This window comes from Phyllopteryx taeniolatus, chromosome 14 (assembly GCF_024500385.1).
Source record: "Phyllopteryx taeniolatus isolate TA_2022b chromosome 14, UOR_Ptae_1.2, whole genome shotgun sequence".
Classification (NCBI taxonomy): domain Eukaryota; kingdom Metazoa; phylum Chordata; class Actinopteri; order Syngnathiformes; family Syngnathidae; genus Phyllopteryx; species Phyllopteryx taeniolatus.
In genome coordinates this window covers 4,748,322-4,771,203 of record NC_084515.1, presented here as the reverse complement: position 1 = coordinate 4,771,203, position 22,882 = coordinate 4,748,322, and the positions used below count along the sequence as shown (strand labels likewise).

Below are 22,882 nucleotides of genomic sequence, written 5' to 3'. Positions count from 1 at the left end.
GTTTATTTATTATTTCTTCGTCTTCTTCGTCGATCTTTAATATGTGCAGCACTTAGTTAACGACTGCGGTTGTTGTTGTTTTTAAGTGCTCTAGAAATAAAGTTGAGTATGGTACAGTATATAGTACTGAAACAATTTTGCTTTTATTGTGACGCAAAAACACAAGTTTACTCAGAATGCAAGCTTGGATCTTTTTTTCACCGGAAGTAAAAATGTTTTGATTTGACAAAACTGTTTTTTGTGCAGCGAAAAAAAAATCGCTGTACGTTGTCAATATGATAAAAGTAAACCATAGTACTAAAAAAAATACCTTTGAAATATGACTATCCTTAGCGGAAGTGGTGGTGGATCGACATCGCTTGATTTTGAAAGATGACGGAAGTGTAGTCATACAAGCGAATAGCGTCAAGCTCTCACTAGACACTCCGTTTTGTATCACTAAAGTATATGAGGCACTGGTAAATGGCACACCCGTTTTTCATTTATTTCATTTTGATGGGAAACTAACAAATGTTTTTTTTTTTTTTTTATTAAAAAACATTTTTAATGCTCCGTACACACCGCGCCTGCGCACTGACCCGAGCCTACTGCTGTTTTCTGCATTCGGGTATAACATTATTTTCTGGAAAAGCAGCTGCTGGGACGAAGCTGCAAATGTGCGGACAGACGGCACAGCACCGCGCCGCACACGATGACCAAAAACAACATTGGTGAAACGAGATAATGTGTATTGATTTCTATGCGTTGTGGACGCGAGGCGAGACGCTCGATCCTGCGTGGCTGATGTTGACTGATGTTCTCCAGTTTTGAGATGATCTATTTTTGTGATGGCGAAGGGGCTGTTTCCACGGGCCTGGGTGAAGAAGTCATTCTATTTCCAAGTAAGACAGCTTGCCGTATAATTGTGTGTTTTGAATGAGAACTTGAAGCGTGTGTAATATATGTCACATCGGGCTGACAACTGGCTGCAAACGTGTCTTTCCTGGGTTTTATAATACCTGAGGAATGTCGATGTAAGACTGTCCTGTTGACTCTGAAGCTTCAGTGATCACATCCGTGATCACTGATCACTGAGGCGTGACAGTATTTTGGTTTTAGAATAACAACCCAGGGAGGACTGGAGGCTGAATTGTGGACATTTTACAGCGAAAGGCATACGCGGAGTGTCAGAAAAGATATATTTCAAACTACAAACTACCATCAACCATCACGTTTGCTTCGTTCTGTCCACAAGATGAGGCGAGAGTTATGGCAGGACAACACAATATCCCTGAGCATCTGGCAGTTCCTGGCTGAGAAGAACATCGTCGTTCTTGGAGCAAACTTTTCTACTAACCTGACCTGGCTCTGTGGGATTTTTCCTTTTTTCTCAAGGGGACCCGTTTTGAAGACGTGGATGACATCAATATAACCGTGACGATGGAGCTGCAGAGGATCCCGGAAGAATCCTTCCAAAAGTGCATGCACAATGCATTAGACTCCAGGGGGATTACGTGGAACTTTTCTGACACACCACTCATAAAAGCGTTCAAGCAGGGGTTGTCAAACTTTTTGTGTCCAGAGACTCCTTACGGAGCAGATGTTTTTGTAAGGAACCCCTCACAATCCTGACGCCAACTGAACATAACTAGCATGTGTATCCCTAAATGATATAGGATTTGTTTTTAAATTGTCTATTTTTGAGGGGGAAAAAAAGGCAAAATGTTAGGATAGCAAATTCATATTTTTTGGGGGAGGAAAAAAGTTGTAATTTTATGAAAATAAAGTTGTAGGTCTTCAAGAAAAAAAACAAATCGGAAGCTTTGTGAGAACAAAGATGTATTTTATCTGGATAAAAAGTTGGATTCTTATGAGAATAGAGTTATATTTTTTCAAGATTAAAGTCTTACGATTACAATTATTATTATGTTATCGTATTTAAAGCGGAAGAAAGACATTTCCACAGTTGAATTTAAAAAAATACAACTTTATTCTTGTAATATTTTGATATTTGATATTTGAATATGTCTTTATTCGCTACAAAAATAGGACTATACTGTGGTACCTTGACTGAAGAGTTTAATTCGTTCCATGTCTGAGCTTGTAACAATTTACAGTGAACCATATTTGCGGTTCGGCGTTTTCTTTCCGCATTGTCTCGTATTTGCTGTTTTATTTTTGTGCTCAGGCCACAGCAATAAATTTTACTTTTGTTTTTAAAAACTAGGACTTTATTCCTGTAATAACATTCTTTTTGTTCTAAAACAAAAAACACTTTTTCATGCAGGGATGTTAGATTTATGTAGTGCTACTGTACATAAAATCATAGAAAATTTGAATTCACCCAAAGCTAAGGTATAGGAAGTAATTGGTTAATTATGTTGGTTTTATTGGTCTGCTGGTCCCCATACGTAGATATGCACTCTTTTAAATGATACAACATAATAATATATCGCAGAACAATGGTCAGAACCCCAAGATCCGGCTTGCGAAGCCCTAGGGGTCCAGGAACACTAGTCTGAGAACCACTTTTTTTGTCTAGAAAAGTCTTGGGAAGTACAAAATGACCGAGTTGGATAGTCGTCTGTCCCCTCTACAATGCATTCGCCCAAAGGAACAGCTGTGCAAGAAATGTTGCGGCTCCCCAGTAAACAGAATCATTGATACATTCTTCCCATAACTAAGATACTGTCGTCAAGATGTGAGACACATAGGCACACATATATGCAAAATGTAAATATTATAGGTGAGGGGAGAGTCAAAGATGTTGCTCATGGACATTTATTCCAACAATAAATCCTCCTCGGGTCTATGAGCAACAGGTTGCTCGGCAACATGTGAATATGATACTGATGGCCTTTGTCTTAGCTGCAGCAATACTGCACTGAAAACCCATGATGATGGAACATGGCTAGTTACTAAATACAGAATGAGTTGCAATGTGGTTTTGCATATTTGTTTGAAATGGGTTTTCATAGAGGGCAGCACAGTGGACAAGAGGTTAGCATGTTTGCCTAACAGTTTTCAGGTTCCTGCGTTTGGAGTCCCAACTGCATTGCACTACACTACCATTAAAAAGTTGATTGAACATTTATTTTAGGACTGCAACGATGAATCGAATAACTACAAAATTAGTTTTAATAAAAGTTTAAACAAGATCATTGCCTCGAAGCTTCGATTGTTTTCCCACACAAACTAATGTGACTGCAGACGCACGCACCACCCGATTGTAGAAATAATTTGGCACGATGGCAATGAGCCAGGAAGTACCCCGTACCAGTAGCTACACCGTATCAGTACACTGAGTACTGCCAGTCCGAAAATGAGTAGAATGAAGTCAAACTTATTTCGAAGTTTGGCGTCACCCAGACAATTTCCCAATTTGCATAAAAACACACTATCGTGTATTTACTGTACATACAGTGCTGTTCAAAAGTTTAAGGGTCACTTATGTCTTTTTAAAGAAAAGCACTTCTTTCTTTTTTTAACCACATTAACAATGTGCTTTCCAATAAAAAATAAGGACATTAAGAAGTGACCCCCACCCCCAAACTTATGAACGATACTGGGGCTGCAACTATTGAATATTTTTAGAACTGAGTATTCTACCGAACGATAGTGTATATTAGGAGTTTGTGTGGGTTAAATGTTATTGGGATTGTTTCTAACAGTTCTCTATAAAGGATTATCGTTTTGTGTATTCTTGTCAACATGATGTGTTTGCGCGTCTTAAATTCAGTGTGCATGTTGCTGATTAGTATTAGTATATATTGCACATACTGTAAGTCCATTGTCCTGTTATATTGTCTGCGTCAGATTTAATGGCAAATCTACTGGAGCCAAAGTAAGTCGGACAGTAGTGTGCCGTTATCTTTTCCCATGATACCTCCCCTCTTTTTCTCCCTGCAAGCTCACTATTCATTCTTTACATGCTCATCTTTTCAGGCCGGATAGTTGTGTCTCAAGTGACACGCAAAAGTGCTCTTACAGCAATATGGGTCAAGTGAAGAAAGGGCGAGGTCGGGTTGTTAATACAGTAGTAGCTTCCCAAGTTTTTTATTTTATTTATTTATTCATTTATTTTTATAACCTCAAGGACCAAATTAGAATTCTTGTTCCTGCCAGGCTGCAGTTGAGTAATCATAGCCTCAAACAATAAAACCGGCCCTGCCTTACTGGGCCACATATATGAATAAAGAAATTCGCTTTATCCTCAGATTACTTGAAGAACAACATCCACATTTTGGCCCTCATGGAAGGCTCAAACTATTGCTGACACAACAAGTTTGACCATTTGTCGTTTCAGTTTTTGCTAAACAGTGTGCTTCAGTGTTCACCCGTCTGCTGGATAAACACTTTCAGAAGCACTGACCTACATTTATATCCGAAATTCAAATAATTGTCCCATGAAATTTTAGTAATTTATTTCCATCCATCCATCCATCTTCTGTTCCGCTTATCCTCACTAGGGTCGCGGGCGTGCTGGAGCCTATCCCAGCTATTTTCGGGCGAGAGGCGGGTTACACCCTGAACTGGTCGCCAGCCAATCGCAGGGCACATACAAACAAACAACCATTTGCGCACACATTCACACCTAAGGGCAATTTAGAGTCTTCAAGCAACCTACCATGCCTGTTTTTGGGATGTGGGAGGAAACCAGAGTACCCGGAGAAAACCCACGCAGGTACAGGGAGAACATGCAAACTCCACACAGGCGGGGCCGGGATTTGAACCCCGGTCCTCAGAACTGTGAGGCAGATGTGCTAACCATGGTCACCATGCCGCCTCCGTGCCGCCCAACAATAACATAATTGAATTTATTTAAATTAAAAAATTAAGGCTGACTGGTTAGCACATCTACCTTGCAGTTCTGAGGACCAGGATTCAAATCTCGGCCCCGCCTGTGTGGGTCTTCGCCAGGTACTCCAGTTTCCTCCCACATCCCAAAAACATGCATGGTAGGTTGATTGAAGACTCTAAATTGCCCGTAGGTGTGAATGTGAGTGCGAATGGTTGTTTGTTTATATGTGCCCTGTGATTGGCTGGCGACCAGTTCAGGGTGTACCCTGCCTCTCGCCCGAAGATAGCTGGGATAGGCTCCAGCACGCCCGTGACCCTAGTGAGGATAAGCAGTACAGAAAACGGATGGATGGATGGATGTTATTGTTGTCTTATTTTATGTTCAATATTGTAGAGTGCTATTTTTCTTCTTAAAAACGTGGTGTTTTTGGGGCGCTGAAACAAATTAAGGGATTTCCATTCATTTCAATTGGGAAAGACAACTTAAGATACAAATATTTTGAGTTACGAACATGATCACAGAACAAATAAAATGTGTGATTCAAGCCATCACTGTGTTTTGGAGGATTTCATTTGAACTGATGTTTCTCTAATAAAGAGCAGTATTTTTTTTTCTGATGACTTTTTAACTTTTACTCCCTACATTTGAAAACAGTTATCTGTACTTTTTTTTGTAACCTCCGCGGATGATGACACAACACGGACATGTCCTAATATAATTATATAATACAATGCTCTCTCGTCTGTCTTTGCAGGCCCGTATCTCCTTTGTAAGGGTGAAGTACTTGTTCCTCACCTGGCTGACGGTGCTGGTGGGGAGCTGGGTGCTCTACGTGCAATACTCGGCCTACACAGAGCTGTGCAGAGGACACCAGTGCAAAAATGCTATTGTGGGTTGAGTTATCGATTGGCTTGTGTTTATCTTGAACACGTGGGATTCTCATTGATTGATTTTTTTTTTTTTTAAATGCACACGCCGCAACGCTGTGATATCTTGTCGATGTTTTAACACAATAGGTTGGGTGGCTATCTAGGTCAATGTTCTTGGGCTTCCACAGCTCCATATTAAATAAGATGACAAATTTTTGCTACCTTGTGTATATAGATTGGTAATTGCAGTTTAACTCATTTAACAACATTATTATTTAATGTTATAAGAATAAAGTCTTATTTTTTCCCCTCCAAAAAAAATCATAATCTTTACGACAAAGGCATATTGTTTGGGATAAAAAGTAATCTCTTGAGAATAAAGTCGGATTATTATGATATTAAAATCAAGTTTAACGAGCAAAGAAAGTCATATTTTAGCAAGTATATTTAAAAAATACATTAATATATACAACTTTAATCAATGAATATTACGCCTTTTATTCTGGAAAAGATGCCTTTATTTTTATTTTTTTTTCAAGTAGGACTATACGTGGTACCTTGATTTTGTCGTATTTTTCAAGTGGTATCTTTTCAAGAAAAAAAGAAGTAATCTTTAAAAATTATTGTTTTCCATTGTTTTTGGGCAAGAACGAACCCCGAAAACACTTATTGGTGGTTTAGCCCCACTTATTCCAAAATTTTTGGGGTTTAAAATTTGTTTTTGTTTTTTTCAATGCAATGTGAATAGCAGGTGTCCACTGTATTAAAGTAAAAGTTTAACAAGTGAATTTTAAAAATACAATATTTTTTTCATAATATGGAGCTTTTATTCTGGCTAAAACTCTCAAAAAAAAACAAAAACAAACCTAGGACTATATTCTACAAAAAAAAAAAAAACTTTATTCCTGTAGTCACACTGTTCTTGGTTAAAAAAAAAAAAAAATATATATATATATTTATTCATGCAGGGTTGCAGGGATTTGTGAAACGTCACAATCATATTAGAACTTTTAACTGGCTTAAAGATAAATAAATAAATTACCTTAATCCAAACTTTTTTTTTTCCAGGTAGAAGGTGTTAGCTTCACTTATGCCTTGGCTCAGCTCTGCTTCTGACTAGCACTTTTAGACCATAGGATGCAATTCAACCAATGTGTGGTCATTGGAACCTGTTAGTGAATAAACATGACAACACACAAACTGTTTGCTCTTCGTCTTAAAGTGTGACAAATATAGGAGAGGAATCATTGACGGGTCGGCCTGCAGCAGCCTGTGTGATAAAGACACGTTCTACATGAGCAGATGTCTGTCAACACTCCCAAACAACCAGGTAGGCAATGTTGTGTTTCTCTTGCACTGCTTCCAGTATGTGGATGTTAGATTATTTTATTTTTTTTGTCTAATCAGAGTTCATGCATTACAATGTCAATCAAATCTGCCTCGGACCTTCAGAATTAGTAGTACTTGTCACTTCAACTATATTAGCAATTGGACTGTTTCTTTAACCTAGGGGTGTGAAATGTACAGCCCAGGGGCCAGAACTGGCCCATCGGGGGGTCCAATCTGGCCCACGCGCATTTTATTGCCCGTCAGGCCAGTTTTAGTTCATTTATACATATACTCTTATTTTTAAACTTATTTTTCTTAAGAGATAGAAAAAAGATTGGTGTGGCGGGGCAGACCTCCAATTCATGTTGTAAGAGAGTGAGACTTTGTGTGGAAGCAATACCAATATACAATTGTATCATATCATGTATTTTTTGTTAAGTAATTTCATGTTCAAATCAGAATGAGCTTTATTGGCCAAGTATGCAACAAGACACACAAGGAATTTGTCTCCGGTAGTTAGAGCCACTCTAGTATAACAGCAAACAGCCACTATGACGGAATATACATTTAGGACATTAAAAACACAAGTGTGGAGAGTCATCGAGCAATGAAAGTGTACCATTAGTGTGGTGATACTAATATAATGGCAATGATGCAAAGTCCTCAAGCAATTTAGAGGAGTTTAAAGTGATTAATAGTGCAATGATCTGATACAGTGACGATTGTGCAAATGGTGCAGAGTTCTCAAACACATGAGTGGTCAGTAGTAATCAACAACGGAATGCAAATATCCATCCATCAATTTTCTGAGCCGCATATCCTCACAAGGGTCGCGGGAGTGCTGGAGCCTATCCCAGCTATCATCAGGCAGGAGGCGGGTACACCCTGAACTGGTTGCCAGCCAATCACAGGAATGCAAATAGTGCAGCATAATAAAACAGTGAGTGTATGGATAATGTAGAAGTGTCCCGACATTTATTAGTGTCACTCTGTCAATCTGGCTGTATACAACTACAAGGCAAGTGGATAATTGCACTTTCATTCTGAAAAGCTCCCTACTGAAGGCCCCGTTCACGATTTAAAAACATGTATATCGGTCATTCACCAGGTGTACACGGGAAGCTGGGGAGATCACGAAGGGATCATTCGCTGTCATTTGGGGAAAGTCAGGCACTACGAGATGGGCTATGAGCCGGAGCCTCAGAAGGAGATCCCTGTGTTCGATACCCCCACTCGAGGCACATCAGTGGAGAAATTCCGAGAGATGGTCTTGAATCACCTCAAGGTAAAAAAAAAAAATAATAATAATAATTTGCCAAGGGCAAAGGAACCATGTGATTTATCCTAGTCAATAAGAGAACATGTATAGAACTGATTCCCAACCAGTGTGTTGTGGGGAAATTACCCAATTTCACTGAATTGGTCCCAAACATTTTTATTTACAACAAATAATGTATCTTTGTTTAACTATCTATGTCAGCAACATAAAGTATAACGACAGACAGAACATTTAAATACTCTTCCACTCGATAGCAGATGGTACATTATTAACCTGCGTATCCATGTTTTGTGAGATTTTTGTTTGGTGCTGTGCTGTGAGATTTCTCCCAGTGTAAAATGTACACCTTGGCTCAATAAAGGTTGGGAAACACTGGACAGACAATAAATAAGTACTATACTTAAATAAATTGACGTATTATCGTAATTGTCCATTGAAATGCATAACAAAATGTATTAAATAAAAAAAATTATAATACCGCCAAAAGCCTGAGTTAAACTGATCTGTACTATATTATATATATTTTTTTAGTTGTAAATAAGACAAGTGGTAAAATACCTTGTGCTCAGAGATAATAGTTTAATATACAGTACAGTGTATACGACGCATTCTTTTGTTTTGGATCAACAAAAATATACATTTTTAAGAATGTAATAATATAAAAAATATTTTACATGAATAGCTCTTATTACAACTTCTTAAAGCCTCATTGTGGTCATTTCCAGATAAAAGATACTCATTCATCTATATCAGGGGTGTCAAAAATGTTTTTGTCACGGGCCACATTGTTGGTACGGTTTCCCTCAGAGGGCCATTATGACTGTGAAACCCCAAAAATATTTCATTGCCTCATCATAGTATTATATATATGTGCGGAGCCCCCCTGGTGCCAAGGTATGAGAAAAATAAAATTCATTGATAATCTGTTCCCTCAGTTTAGTAAACAGTACCCTCAGTTTAGTAATCTGTACCCTCAGTTTAGTAATCCGTACCCTCAGTTTAGCAAATGTCTGGGGCTCCGTATACCTACGTATATCTGTCAAGTGAAGTAAATTCTATTTGTATGTTATATTCTTACTTGTGTGAATTCTGTGTATACATTGTCATGTCGGGATATATCCTACATCCCATTTTTTCAACTGAAAGGCAATATATACTTCGAGGGGGTTGATCATTATATAGCAGTACTAGCAGGACTGGCTACAATTAGCCTGCGTGTTTCCTAAACACAGTACTAAACTGAGGGTACAGATTACTAAATTGAGGGTAAAGATTACTAAATTGAGGGTACAGTTTACTAAACTGAGGGTACGGTTTACTAAACTGAGGGTACGGTTTACTAAACTGAGGGAACAGATTATCAATGAATTTTATTTTTCTCATACCTTGGCACCAGCGAGGCTCCGTATATATGCAACAAATTGATGGATAACTAATTTGGAAATCAGAAGTCCAGGATAATAGTTTGTTCAACTATTGCTCAAGTTACTGTAAAAATGGTTTGGTAACAAAGAAATCCTTGCAATATTACGACATTATTTATTACATATTACGATTTGAAATTTTGTTACAGATTTTAGCAAGAATCGTGGAAGTTGACAAAAATGATTTGCTTTCACGGGACATATAAAGTGATTTTGTGGGTCAGATGTGGCCCCCAGGCCTAAAGTTTGACACCTGTCATCTATCAAAAAATTTACTTTAACATGTTCAGTGTATAAAGGTAAATATAATTTTAATAATGTATGTCATGTAATTAAATAACATACATACTTCATGTTCTCTCCCATGGCACTTTGTGTGTGTGACCTTTCTAGTCCAAACTTGGAGATCAGACCAACCTTGGCGGTCTGGCGAGCGTGATCCTTTCTGTGGCGGACGGCAACAAAGACGGAAAAGTGTCCCTGCCAGAAGCTCGCTCCATGTGGGCCCTCCTGCAGATCGATGAGGTAAAATGACAGCCATTTTCCATTGAGGTGTAGAGGAGTGGATGCAAGTAACAAAGTGACAAATACTTTTACTGTACTTAAAACTCATTCACTGCCAGCCTTCCCAGTTAACCTGGATATTTGACTTCTAAAGCCGTCAATGGCAGTGAATGTGTTTTAAGTAACCTAACTCAGTTCTAATGAACGTCAGTTATTGGCGGATTTTCGCTATTCAGGGTCAGGCCCAGTCCCCCATGAATAACGCCGATCCCCTTGTACTTGTGGACTTTTACTCATCATAATTTGACTTGGCTACTTTGAATTTTGTTGGAGTAACATTTGACCCTGATGATATGTACTTTGTAGTATGTAATTGTCCTGAAGTACAGAGTATGAGTACTTTTGCCATCAAGCAAATACTTCTATAATTTTACTCACACTTAAGTCATTATTTGACTAGGCTACTTTGACTTTTATTAAAGTAACATTTGACTGTGAGTACTTTGACTCTGTGCTTCTACTTCAGTACAGAGTCTGAGTACTGGACACAAATGGCGCAGTGTGTTTGGCTGACCTGTTCTGTTCTCTCAGGTTCTTCTGGGCCTGCTGCTTCAGGAGCGTGGTCACACTCCTCGCCTCCTCGGTTACTGCGGCGACCTCTACATGACCGAAAGGGTCCCCCACGGGCCCCTGTACGGTTTGTCCGTACCCTGGCCGCTGGTCTCCTGGGTCCCTGGCGGCTTACAGCGCACCATGGACCAGTGGTTCGCCCCTTCGTGGCCTCGCAAAGCCAAGATCTCCATGGGCCTCCTGGAGCTGGTGGAGGACATCTTCCACGGCACGTACGGCAGCTTCCTCATCTGCGACCTGGCGGCGGCCCACTTCGGCTACACGGACGGCCACGAGCTGCGTCTCACCGACACCCGACCAGTGGTGCCGGAAAGCCAGTTCCGGCGGGGCATGCGAGCGCTGCGCTGCGAAACGGATGCCGACTGCGTGTACGGAGTGGACTGCCGGACGTCGTGCGATACGGTACAGAGACGCTGCAGGGAGGAGCCCGTCCGGCCCAATTTGGCCAAAGCGTGCAGTACGCTGAAGGACTACCTGCTGCACGGGGCGCCGTCCACCCTGCGAGACGAGCTGGAGAGGCAGCTGTATGCCTGCATGGCCCTCAAGGGCGATGCTGGGCAACTGAACATGGAGCATTCGCTGCTCCTCAACAACTTGAAGGCTCTGCTGTGGAGACAGATCTCACACACTAAGGACTCATGACCAGGAGGAAGTATGCTCTAACAATGCTGTGATATAATATGTGAATAAATCACATTTAATGAAGTTACACTACTCACACAAAATGTAAGGGGTATTGGGCTTTCGAGTTTAGTTTCAGGGCGGACCTAAAATATACAACTGTTAAATGAACTGAAGAGCTGAACTGCTGGGCAGTATGGCTTTTTTGTTTCTTTGCTTGTATTTAGATTTTTTTGTAATCGTATTGTTCAACTTATTTTAATAATTTCTGCCCTATTTTGTTTCAGTAATTGTTTCACAACTTGCTGTTCTCTAAACAGAATATTTAAACCTAATTAAACATAGGGCTGGGCGATATGACTTTATTTTTTTTAAATCGAATTATTCAAATTATTCAATTAATCATGTTAGCCCTAATATGTTTCAGTCATTTTTGCACAATTGGCTGTTGTCTAACAAGGAGCGCAACAGAAAAATTCATAACACATAGGGCTGGGCGATACAGCTTTTTTCCCCCTAGCTTTCTTTCGTAATCGAATTACTCTAGTTATTCGATTGATCGTATCAGCCCTAATTTGTTTCAGTACTTTTTGCACAACTTGCTCGAGAAAGAACCTGAAGGGAAAAAATCTCAACAGGGGTTTGATCGATGAACATTTTCAAGCACACTCACTTCTGTCCCTTTCTGTGACTCTTCTAGTTTCTCTGTTGTAACCTGCTGATGGCACTCTGTGACACTCTTCAGTAGCCACTTTCCTCTGAGAAGATCCTGTCTAAAGCTTTGGCGTTGCAAGAGGGAGGTGGCCACTGAGACTGAGCTTACAATTTAATAAGCAGGTTACAACAGAGATAAAGAGATACTGGAAGAGTCACAGAAATGCATACATCCTTGAAAATATATTCATTCATAGATCCTCCTTGTTGAGGAAAAGCAAATAGTGCAGAAAGTATTGGGAAAAGTTGGACATAAAAGGTCTAAGTTCACCTGTAAAGCTTATAGTGCATTTAGGTTCATTCTGAACTTTCACCTCGCAAAGCCCAATATCCCAAAAGACATTATGGACATTTGTATACAAACTTCATTCATGCAGTATATATTTTTTAACTTCCTGTAGGTGTAATGGCTATGTGTACAAATTCGTAGGTTCAGGGGCTGGAAATGACAACCGAGTGATGAATATTTAGAGAACATAGACTCTTAAAGCTGTGTAATCACGTTTTGGAAAACTTGAGCTGGAACACTCGTTGAAGACTATCCAATCCTTGTGTTTTTCTGGATTTTTTTAACAATTAACATTAGCGTGGGTTTATGTAGTATCAAGAAATATGGAAGGTCCCCATTTATTGTGATGACTTTTGCATGCTTATTTTTTATGAAAACGTATTCATTCGAGGTACTGATACTAACCAGCTAAGGCGCTAGTTATCCATCCATCCATTTTCTGAGCCGCTTCTCCTCACTAGGGTCGCGGGCATGCTGGAGCCTATCCCAGCTGTCATCGGGCAGGAGGCGGGGTACACCCTGAACTGGTTGCCAGCCAATCGCAGGGCACATAGAAACTAACAACCATTCGCACTCACAGTCATGCCTACGGGCAATTTAGAGTCTCCAATTAATGCATGATTTTGGGATGTGGGAGGAAACCGGAGTGCCCGGAGAAAACCCACGCAGGCACGGGGAGAACATGCAAACTCCACACAGGCGGGGACGGGGATTGAACCCCGCACCTCAGAACTGTGAGGCTGACGCTCTAACCAGTCGGCCACCGTGCCGCCACTAAGGCGCTAGTTATGAAGGTTCTATTTTTTTTTTTTTACGTTGTCAAAACTCTAGTAACACTGGTTCAGAATGGGTTTTGTTTCAAATTTGGAAGGAAAGTTATGCATTTTCACATTTCCAATGGATTTGGTAGTCAGTGGATCATTTTGGGCATTGCTAAGTCACTGAGCGGAAGCAGCACAATCGTTAGTGACACTAGAAGTAAATCTGCAAAGGTTGAATCAAGGCAACTGGACTGTTCTTGTTTGTTGAATCTTTAATCCAAAAGGCTTCCTCAATTCTAAATTCCCGGTGTGGCTCGGTTTATAGATGGCTTTTACCTCTTTCTAACCAGTAGTCATCCCTATCCATAATTTGTACGTTGTTGTCCTCAAAGGAATGGCCATTCTTCTTGAAATGCAAATGAAACTCTGATTCTAGACCTGAGTAAACCTCCCGTTGATGCTGTGCTATGCGCCTGTGCAGCAGTTGCTTAGTCTCTCCAATGTAGAGGTCATTGCGCTTCTCACTGCACTGCACAAACAACATTGCTGAGTTTTCTTCTTGGGATTTTGTCCTTGGTGAACCAGCTTTAGTCTGAGGGTGTTAGTGGGTTTGAAATGCATTGGGATGTTATGTTTGGAGAAAATCCTTCTGAGTTTATTTGACAAATCAGATGAAGAAGCCTTTCGGATTAAAAGTGAAACGTTTCAACCTTTGCAGATTACCATGACCTGTATGACTGATAATCTACACAGACATATGATACTTTCATGCCTGGGCCATGAGTTGTGTGAAGTGTTTCTATCTCACATTGTTGAATACTAATGATCAATCACAGAGCTGTATAGTAATTTGTGAATGTTAGCCACTTATTTTTCCACTAGAAAAAGAACGACCTTATTGTACTGCCTCAATTTTGGGTTTCACCTATCACAGTGCCATAAGAAACATGCTAAAAGTCTTATGAATGTTATGTGTGAAGATCTTTTTCCAATCTCATGGTTGCACTTGTATCCTGTATAAAAATGCACAAGGTCTATTCAAGGCAGAGCTGATAGGAAGTAATTTTTTTAACTTGTGTAATGTCATGATCTACAGAAAAAGCTGACGTGGTGCTCAACGCTGCTGTCGGGACTAAGATGTTTTAATAGAAAAATACATGCATGATTTTGCACAACTGAGAATAAAGTACACACTATTTTGCAGTCTTCTACCACATGACTTCTTTCATTTTTAATTAAGTGGGAAAACTATATATATATATATATATATATATATATATATATATGCAACTTGCAAAAATGTTTATTGGGCTTTGGGGTGAAATTTCAGGATGAACCTAAAATGCACTGTAACCTTGACTTTTTGAATGCATGTTCAGCTGTTTGACGTTTCAGTTACTTTTGCACTTGCCGTTCTCTAACAAGGAGCTGAAGGGCAAGATTTACAGCAGGTGTTCGAACCCAATCACTTTTTTTGCCTATCTGCCGATAGTCTCGATCCAGTACCTCAGAAATGAATTGGGAAGAAACAAGTGCTTCCAAAATGTTTAAATTTTCTTATTTTTGGAATAAGAGTATCCTGACATGATACTTTTTGATATGGTTATAAGTGTAGTGCAGGAGAAGTTCAAACCAAGTAAACCCTTTTGATAGCATATCATTAGTGCCGGAGAAATAACTAAAAAAATTAATTTAAATAAAATAAAAAATATATCCACTTAGTGCTGTAACAAAAAAAGATCTTAAATTGACAATTTTACAGAGTGCAAAGTCAGTAAAACTAGCACTGAACTTTTAAGAGTGTTCACTCACAAGAGGACTGCTTAACTTACCAATCCTTGAACCAGGACATTTATTATTTGAGTCATAGAATAAACACCTGCTTTGAATTTTGCCGTTCAAGTTGTGCAAAAAGTACTGGAATACTGAACAGCTGGACTAAAGTGTAGGCGTTAAACTGTAAATGTTATAGAGCATTTTTCACCTGAAACCCAAATATCCCTTTTTGTGAGTAGTGTATGTGTCAAGGTACCAAATGTGAAATATTAAATCAAGTATGCCATTCCCATGCAATTAACAAGTCATCCATCATAATTCCACAAAGTACCGGTATCAATGGACATAAACCCTGAAGTTGACTTTGGAATAAATTTATTTGTTTGTGCTGTGCGCTGAGGCGCCGGAGCGGAGCCGCTAACCGTCGCCGGCCTCTCGCTCTTGCGCTCGTAAGAAGCTGGCCTTTTTCTGGGCGATGCGGTCCTTCCTTTGTGCCAGGGACAGCTTGGCGCGGTTCCATCTGCCCAGAGAGGAGCGAAGAGTGGTACCATTAACATTCAGAACAGTTGGGGGAGTGCTCAGCAGGAAGTTGGAAAAAAAAAAAAAAAGAATAATAAATAAATACAAATCACCAATTGTATGACTAACTTGGCTACAATGTCACAAGCCAGTTTTGTGAAGCATGCACTTTTGTCACTTGATTGGAAGGAAAATAAAATTAATACAAAACCCACCTCTTCTTCTTTTGGACCTCTTTTTTGGGTTTCTTTTCATGAACAGGGCTCGCTCTGATGGCGGCGTGTGCTTTTTTGTACATTTCCTCTACCTGAAAAGTACAAAAGCCCCCGTTAATGTCTACATTACTGTGTGATGAAACCACAGTACAGTATTGTGCTTCTCTCAGAGAACCACTGTCAGCTTATGTAGTAAAAAAAAAAAAAAAAAAAAAAAGATTGGACAGAAGTTTAAATTGTGGCACTTGTGAGAAGGCTGCTTGGTTAGTAAAATTTGAAAAGTGTACAAATGATGAAGCTAATGAGAGCCATTTTCAATCACCAAAGGAACACAACAATCAGAAATGGGAAAACAAATGAGTATAAAATATGTAAATTTGGTCTTTAAATAAATTCAATTAACATTTCAACTTTGTCGAATGAACATTACACAGTCAACCACTGCTTATTTGTGGTTTGAGTGGGCAGCCCTCAAGGGCGAAAGAGTGACCTTGGACGTACTGTGTCCGGTGTGACCCCGTTCTTGATGAAGCGCGAAAACTGCCTCTTGTAGGTGTCCTCGTCCTCCTCCATCAGGTACGACATGTAGTCAGCCACATTCATGCCCATGATGTGCTTCCGATGCACCTCGGCGTTAAATTCTTTGCTCTCCGTGTCATAACCGGGGAAACGTTTCAGGCTGAAAACAACAGGGAGACAAGACCTCAGCAGCTCATTCAGTCAATAATTATGTCACAAATGAATAGATCAGCGATACCAAACCACTGTGCCTTTAGAGATTAATGAATAAAAAGACGTAGTTATAAAAAAAAAAAAAAAAAAATCAAAGTTTTTGGGCAAATAATCTCTGTTCCAGTGACTTACTGAATAGTGACAGGCAGAACAAATGCTTTTCCACGAGGTTGTACAATTTACCTGAATATCCACCTATTCTTCTTTTCCTTTCGGGTTGTCCCTTTAGGGGTCGCCACAGCGCGTCATCCTTTTCCATGCAAGCCTATCTCCTGCATCCTCCTCTCTAACACCAACTGCCCTCATGTCTTCCCTCACGACAGCCATCAACCTTCTCTTTGGTCTTCCTCTAGGTCTCTTGCCTGGCAGCTCCATCCTCCTCATCCTTCTACCAATATACTATTATTACTACTATACTATTTCTCCTCTGGACGTGTCCAAACCATCGATGTCTGCTCTCTCCAACTTTGTCTCCAAAACATCTAACCTTGGCTGTCCCTCTGATGAGCTCATTTCTAATTTTATCCAAGCTGGTCACTCCGAGAGCGAACCTCAACATTTTCATTTCCACCACCTCCAGCTCTGCTTCCTGTTGTCTCTTCAGTGCCACTGTCTCTAATCCGTACATCATGGCTGGCCTCACCACTGTTTTATAAACTTTGCCATTCATCCTAGCAGAGACTCTTCTGTCACATAACACACCTTCCTCCACCCGTTCCAACCTGCTTGGACCCGGTTCTTCAATTCCTGACCACACTCACAATTGCTCTGGACGATTGACCCCTTGTTATTTAAAGTCCTCCACCCTTGCTATCTCTTCGCCCTGTAGCCTCACCCTTCCCCCACCACCCCTTTCATTCATGCACATATATCCACATTTTGCTAGTGATAATAGAATAAACAGACCCACAATTCACTCTGATTAAACACATTTGTGAATAAATAAGATTTCAGTATAGAGTAAACTTAGCATTTTGTCATTTGCATAATTGCTCTATTTATTTATTTTTTAATATATCCTCCGTTATTCATTTGTGCTCAGGCCAACGCGATTAAAGTATTAATTTGGCGACATGGTGGAATTTAGGTGTTGTTGTTAGTTTAAATATACTGCTATTATTCAACCAAATGTGAAGGTTGTTTGTGTTGAATAATTTACCTACTGAATGTAGTTATTATTGTAACATGGATTCATGATTGTGTACATGCTAGATGCACAGTGTTAATCCTTTATTTTAATTTTCAAGCCAGCGTGTGACTATGTATACTTTCAGAGGTTGGGGGGTCAATTACTTATGGATTTTTACTATTCGCAGCAGGGCTCACTCCCTATCCTCACTGTATACACTTTGTGACATAATTGTTTGGTGGAGTGTTGTGGTATTGTTTTAATGTAGTGCCTTGGCTCAATTAATGTTGAGAAACTGACCTAATTGTTAAAATCAGGTTGGTTGGTTGTGTTGCTTCTCTCAGCCCCGTCTTGAAAGGACAGTAAACATCACCCAATGCAAACGAAGGACCAACTACATTTTGCTCAGCGTGATTGGGATCATCATCAAGAAGCAGAGAACCACCACCCACAAATTGGACCAGTCACTCACTGCAAAAATTACCACCAAAAGAGTCTTAAATATAAAGACGTCCAGAAATCGTCAACAACTGACCTGTGAGGAATGGCCAGCCCCCCATCGACGGCTCCCTTCAGCGCTCCAAACACTTTGTTCCCCGTGGTGGTCCTGGCCAGGCCGGCGTCCAAGTAGCAGGTGAAGGCGCCAGGCTGACCGTCCACACTCTCCACGTTGAACTCGTCGCCCGTCACCTCCACCTGACCCTCGTACACCTGATCCATGCCGAACTTGTGCAACAGCTAAGACAGAAAAGTCCTTAGAGCAGAGTTTCTCAAACTGGGGCCCACAAAATTTGCAATAAATTATGCCATATTCATTTATTTTTAGGAGTAAAGTTGTAAGATCAGTTTGAAATGATACGGGAATAGAGAGTAGTAACATACAGTACCGTATTTTCACGACCATAAGGCGCACTGCATTAGAAGGCGCAGTCTCAGTTATGGGGCTATTTCTGTATTTAACACATACATAAGGCGCAACGTATTATTGGGCGCAGGCATGGTAAAACATACGCTAGCTTAAAACACGTAGCATGCATGCACGCTGAAACAGTGTTTTTAAAAAGGCAGCAGGAGCGAAACAGAGTTTGGTTGTACTTTATTGAAGTATTTAAGAATGTACTCACGCTATTTTTTTATCAATCCTCATCCACAACTTCATCAAAGTCCTCATCTTCTGTATCCGAAATGAACAGCTGGGCAAGTTCTCAATAAAACACACCAGGTTTGAGTCAGTTCCTCGAGTTGGTCTTCCAACTGGGGCCACCTCGCCCTTTTTCCGCGGAAACTCAGCTCAGTCTTCTTGACTTGGCGAAGCTCGTTTTCCTGCTTCCTCCACTTGCGAACCATGGATTCGTTGATCTTGAATTCTCTCGCAGCTGCTCGATTCCCACGTTTCTCTGCGTAACTAATAGCTTGCAGTTTAAACTGTGCATCGTAAGCGTGTCTCTTCGTAGGCGCCATTTTCGGGGGTCCTTAGCCAAACCGATGCACATACCGGAACTATATACCTACTGGGGGCGTGCCTTTAGCGTCCTCTGTCATGCGCACCCTTCCCCCTTTACGTCCACATGCTGTCCTCAGTCACATCCGCCTTCCTCTATATAAGCAGCATGTCGGCAGGAAATGCTCCCAGTCAGTCAAGCGGAGCGCTCATTAAAGACACACAACATTTACAGATTTTGGAACTTGGTGCACACATAAGGCACGCCGCAATATAAGACGCCCCGTCCTTTTTGGAGAAAATTTAAGACTTCTATGTGCGCCTTATGGTCGCGAAAATACGGCACATGTATATTCACAAGTACTTTAGTTCTTACCCGGCGGGCCAGCACGAGTCCGGTACAGTAGGCCGCAGCATAGTTAGTGAGACCTACAGCGATGCCATATTTAGGCAGTTCGTGGGAGTAAGCGGCACACACAATGTGGTCTCCTTCAATCTTTGCATAGGCAATCTGTCAGGAGACATAACACAATACAGTTAAATGGGCCATCAGAGTACATGGGACCAATTCAGGTGTCCCGCAGCTGACCTGGCAGCAGATGTCCCTGTTAGACAAGCGGACGATCAGTCGATACTTGGGTGTGTTGTACTTATTCTTGTCCTGTACCACCAGGCGTTTGCGGGCATAATAGTCCGTTTTCCCCTCTGGAACACAAAACAAATTAGTTAAACGGTTACTCGGACACAAGGCAAATACATTACGAGTGCATTAGTGGACAATATGATCCACATATTTATGACTTTCCAGAGCCAAAAGCATACAAGCATGTTTCCTATCAATTTAGAGAAAACCCATGCTATAGAGTGGGATCGGGAGTTAACCCAAGTAACTGATGCCCCCACCCCCAAAAAATATTTGCCTATATTAAGTTTAAATTGTAAATTTACCACAAGCCAAGATCTCAATACACTTTTATATCATTTCAAACTCATCTTACAACATTACCCTTAAAAAATAGCACACTTGTACATGTCGAAGACTCTCCATGACAGCCCAGGCTTAACTTTGGTCCGCCACTTAGCTCACTAATGATTGGGAAACACTTTAAAATCTATAATCAAAACCGAAATTGTCATGATTATGTACATTGTCAATACATTTGATTTTTGTATAGTTGGTGATTAGATTTTTGCTTTGTCAATGTATTTACAACTCTGAAGTTGCTCAAATGTGTCTTCATCAAACTGATATTGTTATTTCAGTATATACACTTTTACCAATTGATCAAATACCAGGTTGATTGGTTGTGTTGCTTCTCTCAGCCCCGTCTTGAAAGGACAGTAAACATCAGCCAATGCAAACGAAGGACCAACTACATTTTGCTCAGCGTGCTTGGGGATCATCATCAAGAAGCAGAAAACAACCACAGTGATGGTAGGCAACGAAATACTAAGTAAAAAGTGAGTTGAATCAGTACGTTTGCACAAGCAGCAGTACTCCTACTTCAGTACAGAACGCTCAGTACTTTTGCCACTTCTTACGATGTCATTTGGTGTTAAAAGTGTTATACCTCTCCTTCGCCTATATTTGACTTCATATCTCTTGAAGTAAGCCTTGTTCTTCACCACTTTGACGAAACCCTTAAAAGAAACGAAGCATCCAGATGCTTGTTAGGAACCAGTGACACATACACACAAAATGTTACAGGACAAATTTTAGGCCAGCTTGAGTTTCGTCTGCCAATAAAAGCGCCACGCTGGAACTCAACGCCCGGCTTTAAAATCTGACGCCATCCGACCTTCAAACCGCAGTAAACACTCAACAAACATTTATAATCTACGTTTACACGTACGCGCGGGATGAAAACATCGAATATCATGACGGTTAACTCACCATTTTAACGGGGTTTCTTCACGTTTTCCTCTCTGAATCGAGAAAACTAGCTAGTACCCTGCAAGCGGAAGTTAGCCAGTTGCTTATAGTACCCGCAGCGCCATCTGCAGCATTGGAGGCAACATGACATCTAGACCGACAGAGGGCAGCCTATTCATATTCATATTCATATTCATCCATCCATTTTCTGTACTGCTGGAGCCTATCCCAGCTATCTTCGGGCGAGAGGCGGGGTACACCCTGAACTGGTCGCCAGCCACTCATAGTGCACATGTTTTTCTAATTTATTTATTTTAAATTAATATTATTATTGTTATTATTAGTATCTCTACTAAAAGAAACAATGAAGACTTGTTTGTTTGTTTTTAACTGCAGAGTCGTGAAGACATTGACACAATTCCAACAACTCGGAATGCAGAAATGAAATATAAATTGACAATGTACAACATTATGATTATTTGATTAGAATAATACAGTGTTTCCCAACTTTTATTAAGCTAAGACCACAGGTGGATAGAATGGCATAAAATTGTACTCAAGTAAGAGTACTGTCAGAATACCATCACTCGGGACAACGACAACTACTCATGTACTGAGTAATTCGTGAGTAACTTCTGATTCATTTTTTTTTCAATAAGTGTATGAACATTATATAGAAAAAGACATCTACGCATTCCTGTAGTCCACTTTCTACACTCAAACACAATTTGACCTGGAGGTCTTTATTGTTACCAATTTCATGCAATAACAGAAAAAACAAGCTATTATAGATCTTCTGTAGCTGAATATTTTTATGGAAGAATGAAAAATCTCCCAAAACGCTATTAGATATTACTATATTTGTATATTATTAATCACTCACTTGTCATTAGGTATTCCAGAATATTAGAAATGCATTATAGTATAGTGTGTTGCAATTGTACCGCACTGCAAACTTCACCCATAACTATAAAAGTATTGTTCAATTAAAACAACTGCAATAAATGCCACATTTCAGGCCTCAAATTTCTATACTCAATCAGAGTTGGTTCACTCGTTTTGTGATTTATTCCACCTGTGTGACTATTACAATAAGTGGAGCAAAGTTTCAACAGCAGTGGTTTATTAGGCCAACGTGAGCAACAGGAAGAGGAAATGTCACATGGCTCACAGTGTGGATACACGGATTCCCACACCCAAACAACAAGTTAGCATTGGGAGGGCCCTATCCATACAGCTCCATGAAAAAGTATTTGCCTGTTCTCAAATTCTCATTTTTATAGTTCCAAATGTAAATATCAGACAAAGATAACCCAAGTAAACATAACATGCAGTTTTTAAATGGTAATATTTTTTGATTAAGGGAAAAAACTTTACAAAGCCACCTGATACTGTGTAAAAAAAAAAAAAAAAGTAATTGCCCCCCCCCCCTTGTTAAATTATGAATTATCCATCCATCCATCCATTCTCTGAGCCGCTTATCCTCACAAGGGTCGCGGGAGTGCTGAACCTATCCCAGCGATCATCGGGCAGGAAGCGGGGTACACCGAACTGGTTGCCAGCAAATCGCAGAAATTATGAATTAATGGTGGCTAATTACGGCGGCACGGTGGCCGACTGGTTAGAGCGTCAGCCTCACAGTTCTGAGGACCCGGGTTCAATCCCTGGCCCCGCCTGTGTGGAGTTTGCATGTTCTCCCCGTGCCTGCGTGGGTTTTCTCCGGGCACTCCGGTTTCCTCCTACATCCCAAAAACATGCATGAATTGGAGACTCTAAATTGCCCGTAGGTGTGAATGTGAGTGCGAATGGTTGTTTGTTTGTATGTGCCCTGCGATTGGCTGGCAACCAGTTCAGGGTGTACCCCGCCTCCTGCCCGATGACAGCTGGGATAGGCTCCAGCATGCCCGTGACCCTAGTGAGGAGAAGCGGCTCAGAAAATGGATGGTGGCTAATTACATTTTTTGGAATGCTGAGTTGATTTTTACTGACCACACCCA

The 22,882-nt window shown here is 40.4% G+C and overlaps 2 protein-coding genes and 1 long non-coding RNA gene across 3 annotated transcripts; 1 reads left to right on the top strand and 2 right to left on the bottom strand.

The window, feature by feature from the left end:
• Positions 1-382: 382 nt before the first annotated feature.
• Positions 383-14,411, top strand: dipk1aa (divergent protein kinase domain 1Aa). Its single transcript, XM_061797438.1, has 6 exons — positions 383-881; positions 5,535-5,669; positions 6,872-6,979; positions 8,087-8,263; positions 10,075-10,206; positions 10,777-14,411. Exons 1-6 carry the CDS (start codon positions 828-830, stop codon positions 11,455-11,457), a joined length of 1,287 nt encoding a protein of 428 aa, XP_061653422.1. The 5' UTR covers positions 383-827; the 3' UTR covers positions 11,458-14,411.
• Positions 7,792-10,895, bottom strand: LOC133488914 (uncharacterized). The gene is made up of 3 exons (XR_009791771.1): positions 10,760-10,895; positions 10,031-10,191; positions 7,792-8,257 (listed from the first exon to the last, which is right to left on the bottom strand). It is a non-coding gene; the product is annotated as an uncharacterized LOC133488914 (long non-coding RNA).
• Positions 14,412-15,334: 923 nt separating the features above from the next.
• rpl5a (ribosomal protein L5a) lies at positions 15,335-21,044 on the bottom strand. The gene is made up of 8 exons (XM_061797439.1): positions 20,907-21,044; positions 20,584-20,653; positions 19,602-19,717; positions 19,389-19,523; positions 18,107-18,309; positions 16,212-16,389; positions 15,711-15,802; positions 15,335-15,496 (listed from the first exon to the last, which is right to left on the bottom strand). Exons 1-8 carry the CDS (start codon positions 20,907-20,909, stop codon positions 15,394-15,396), a joined length of 900 nt encoding a protein of 299 aa, XP_061653423.1. The 5' UTR covers positions 20,910-21,044; the 3' UTR covers positions 15,335-15,393.
• Positions 21,045-22,882: the final 1,838 nt, after the last annotated feature.

What these genes read in the sequence shown, in the direction of transcription:
- dipk1aa (XM_061797438.1), top strand. Translation starts at nt 828, where the DNA reads ATGGCGAAGGGGCTGTTTCCACGGGCCTGGGTGAAGAAGTCATTCTAT. An exon ending in AGAAGTCATTCTATTTCCAA is followed by an intron (nt 882 to 5,534) that starts GTAAGACAGCTT and finishes CTGTCTTTGCAG; the next exon opens with GCCCGTATCTCCTTTGTAAG. An exon ending in TGGTCTTGAATCACCTCAAG is followed by an intron (nt 8,264 to 10,074) that starts GTAAAAAAAAAA and finishes TGACCTTTCTAG; the next exon opens with TCCAAACTTGGAGATCAGAC.
- rpl5a (XM_061797439.1), bottom strand. An exon ending in ACGGGGTCACACCGGACACA is followed by an intron (nt 15,803 to 16,211) that starts GTACGTCCAAGG and finishes TGTACTTTTCAG; the next exon opens with GTAGAGGAAATGTACAAAAA. An exon ending in GAGGTCCAAAAGAAGAAGAG is followed by an intron (nt 15,497 to 15,710) that starts GTGGGTTTTGTA and finishes CTCTCTGGGCAG; the next exon opens with ATGGAACCGCGCCAAGCTGT.